The sequence below is a fragment of the Gadus chalcogrammus genome, chromosome 8, assembly GCF_026213295.1.
Source record: "Gadus chalcogrammus isolate NIFS_2021 chromosome 8, NIFS_Gcha_1.0, whole genome shotgun sequence".
Lineage (NCBI taxonomy): Eukaryota > Metazoa > Chordata > Actinopteri > Gadiformes > Gadidae > Gadus > Gadus chalcogrammus.
In genome coordinates, this window is record NC_079419.1 from 4,358,668 (window position 1) to 4,362,443 (window position 3,776).

General features: G+C 58.2%; 1 protein-coding gene across 1 annotated transcript in view; it reads right to left on the reverse strand.

Annotated features, from left to right (window-relative positions):
- Positions 1-3,359, reverse strand: part of LOC130387194 (voltage-dependent N-type calcium channel subunit alpha-1B-like) — an 11,961-nt gene extending 8,602 nt beyond the window's left edge. Inside the window, exon 1 of the mRNA XM_056596202.1 lies at positions 2,530-3,359. Within this exon, the coding sequence (XP_056452177.1) occupies positions 2,530-3,359 (830 nt within the window). The remainder of the gene's footprint in view (positions 1-2,529) is intronic.
- Between the last annotated feature and the right edge of the window lie 417 nt (positions 3,360-3,776).

Genomic DNA, 3,776 nt, shown 5'->3' on the forward strand with positions numbered 1-3,776 from the left:
CATTTGCTTAAATGAAACAGCGGGGTGTGGAGGTAACGAGTGGGAGGGTGCACGGCGGAAACGGGCCGGTTCCGTGCGGTGCGGTGTGTGCTGCTGTGCGATGCTCGGGAAGGGCTTGTGTTTCAGGACGCCGCTGCCTGAGTGCTCGCGAGGAGGGAAGACAGAGCAAGTGGGCCCGCAGGTGACATGCGTTGCGAGTTGGAATGCTAATGGGTGTACTTAGCGCCGTAGCGCTGGAGAGCATTTATGTAATTGCAGACAGGCTTTCACCGAAACATTGATTAGAGTGGTCTTAGCGTTTTTTTTATTTCCCCCTCCATCGTTACCTAGCAACTGACAACCTCGGCCGTCTGAGTTATGTCATTTCGATTCGATAACTAACTGACATACTGTATATAAATGGCTGTGAGAAGAAAAAAAAAACGGAAGTGTGAATGTGATGTATATTGTGATGAATAATCAAACAGCGATTCAACTACAAATGAAATTGTCGTAAACAAGTTAGAGCCACGTTTTGAAGGATGAAAAACAAACACTCAAAGGACGTATTTGTTTCAGAACACGAGAAGCTCGAGCAAGATACATCGAGGAGGACAATCGCATCACCCTCGTATCCACGATGACATTCTAGAAGCTCGAGAAAAGATACATCGAGGATGACATTTGCATCACCCTCGTATCCACGATGACATTCAAGGTCATGGTCTCAGCAGAGTAAAGGCAGCGTTGCATTTCCGTCTTTCACAGCCTCCCAGGGTCTGTGTGTTCACATGTGGCTGGGCTGTTTTCAGAGGCGGATCTGCCTCAGCTCTCCGAGTTTGATTCCATAGCAGCCCCTAATGGCCACGCATCATCAATACACATTGTTCTGTCAGAAGAGCCGTCTTTTTACACCACACCGGGGAGAAGGCCGGCAGCGTTGTCGGGGGCTGAGATATGTGTGTAGGCCTACGTGTGTACATGTCGTGTGTGTGACATGAATGACGGAAATTATTAAATAATTGATTGAAGTGTATAGGGAGGAGAATACAGTAATATACTGTATTATATATGTATAGTATATTATTACAGTAATATACTATAGGCCTACATATATATAGATGTATAGTATATATATATGTATATAGGGAGGGATGTGGAGAGATAGCAAGAGAGTGAGAGAGAGAGAGAGAGAGAGAGAGAGAGAGAGAGAGAGAGAGAGAGAGAGAGAGAGAGAGAGGAGAGAGAGAGGGAGTGAGTGAGAGAGAGAGAGAGGGAGGGAGTAGAGAGAGAGGAGAGGAGGAGAGAGAGAGAGAGAGAGGGGGGGGAGAGAGAGAGAGACAGAGAGAGAGAGAGAGAGAACGAGAGAAGAACAGAGCAGAGAGAGAGAGAGGAGACAGACAGAGAGTAGAGAGAGAGAGACAGAGAAGAGAGAGAGAGAGAGAGAGAGAGAAAGAGAGAGAGAGAGAGAGAGAGAGAGAGAGAAGAGAGAAAGAGAGAGAGGGAGAGCGATTGAATATATATATATAGAGAGAGAGATGGAAAGGGGATGTAAATCCAACAATGCAACACGTGTGGAGTGGGGTGGTTGGTAGTGGGGGGAATGGAGGCCGTGCGGGGGGGGGGCGGTGGGGTGGATGGGTGGGCCTTGAGGGGGTGTCAAGGTTGCTCTAGATAGAGGGCCACTTCAGACGCAAGCGTGCGTGTGTGTGTGCGCGTGCGTACGTGCGTGTGTGTGTGTGTGTGCGTGTGTGTGTGTGTGTGCGTGTGTGTGAGTGTGTGTGTGTGTGTGTGTGTGCGTGTGTGTGTGTGTGTGTGAGTGTGTGTGTGTGTGTGTGTGAGTGTGTGTGTGCGTGTGAGTGTGTGTGTGTGTGTGTGTGTGTGCGTGTGTGTGTGTGTGGGTGTGTGTGTGTGTGTGCAGGCGAGCGGTTCAGCGCGGGGGCGTGGCTCCGGCGTTTAAAGGTCCACATGTAAGCATGCTATGCGCTGCCAATGACAACCAGCGCTCGGCGTGCGACTGACCCATCGCTGGCACCGTCACGCCGGCATTGAGATCAAATAAAACCGAAAAACCAGGGAGCGGGAAAGGGGAAGGCCCCTCGCCGTGACATCAGCCACCGCGGCCCCTCGGATTAAAGCCAGGGGAGATTAATTACGGGTTCCAGTTATGGCGGACCGAATCAAAAAGTTATGCTAAGCACTTTGTAGATGAATAAACATGGCTGTTTAAAGGCTGCCATTTTTTGCTAATTAGTTTTAAAAACGTGTCCCATTGTTAGGACTGTTGAACGTGATACCGCTGCTCGGAGGGGCTTCAAAAGACCCCCCCCCCCCCCCCCCCCCCGACATCCATCCCACCCCCAAACCCCAACCTCTCTACCCAACACCTCCCCCCCCCCTCCCCCCCCAACACCCCAACCCTCCCTCCCCCTCACACTCCCATCTCCCTCCCCCCTCCCCCCACTTCCCCCACTCCCCCAGCTCCCTCCTTACAAACCCCCCACCCCCCCCTCTCCCTCCCTCTCCCCCCAAACAGCGGGCCCTACTCACTCCCACTCCTTCCGGCGGGCCTGCGGCGTGCTCTGGATCTTGTGCGCCTGGTGAGCCATGATGACGTCCTTCTGCTCCAACAGACCCCCCCTCCGCCGGAGCATGCCGTGGGGGCTGACGGAGCCCGAGCCGGGCTCGGCCGGACCCTCCCCCTCCCCCTCCCCCTCCTCCTCCTCCTCTCCTCCCCCCCCTCCTCCGCTCGTGGTCGGCACGTCGAAGGTGGCCGCCCGGGGGGGCAGAGCCAGGTACTCGTTGAGGGCCCGGGGTACCTGAAGGGAGGTGGAGCGCGAGCCCTGGAGCAGGCCATGGCGGGCCACGGGGCTGGGGGCCCCCCTGGACACGGGGCTGGGGGTCCCCCTGGACATGGGGCTGGGGGCCCCCCTGGACACGGGGCTGGGGGTCCCCCTGGACACGGGGCTGGGGGTCCCCCTGGACACGGGGCTAGGGGTCCCCCGGGACACGGAGCTGGGGGTCCCCCTGGACACGGGGCTAGGGGTCCCCCTGGACACGGGGCTAGGGGTCCTCCCGGACACGGGGCTAGGGGCCCCCCCGGACACGGAGCTGGGGGTCCCCCCAGACACGGAGCTGGGGGTCCCCCGGGACACGGGGCTAGGGGTCCTCCAGGCCTCCGGCTCCGGGAGCGACAGGGACGAGGACTGGCTCCGCCCCCCCAGGACGGGGGTCCGGCGGGGGGCCGGGAGGGCCCGGTCCCGGGAGCGGTCCGAGTGGGGGTGCATCCAAAGAAGGGACGGCGTCCTCTGCTGGTCACCGCCGGGGGGCGGGGGGCCTCGGGCGCCTTGGGGGAGGGGCCGGTCGGAGGCGGGGCGCATCACCGGGCGGGCGGGGCAGTGGGGGGCGGGGGCGGCTGGGCAGTGGGACCCCCGGTCTCAGCACCATGCTGGGGAGGAATAAGAGCGAAAAGAGGGGGTTATTTTTTGATGAGGAGTAAGGCCCAATCCCATTTCTACCCCTCACCCCTTCCCCTTACACCTCCCCCTTGTTTTGAAGTGGGGAAGGGGGGAAGGGGGAAGGGGAAGGGGGAAGGGTAAGGGGAAGGGGGTAAGGGGAGGGGAAGGGTGAACAAGGGGAAGGGGAAGTGGCTGAAGGGGGTAAGGGGAGGGGGAAGGGAAGGGCCGGACAGGAGGAAGGGAGGAAGGGGAAGGGGAGAGGGGGAAGAGGGAAGGTGGAACCCCTACCCCTTTGTTTTTCGCTTAACCCCTCTACCCATTAACCCTCCCTTACCCTTC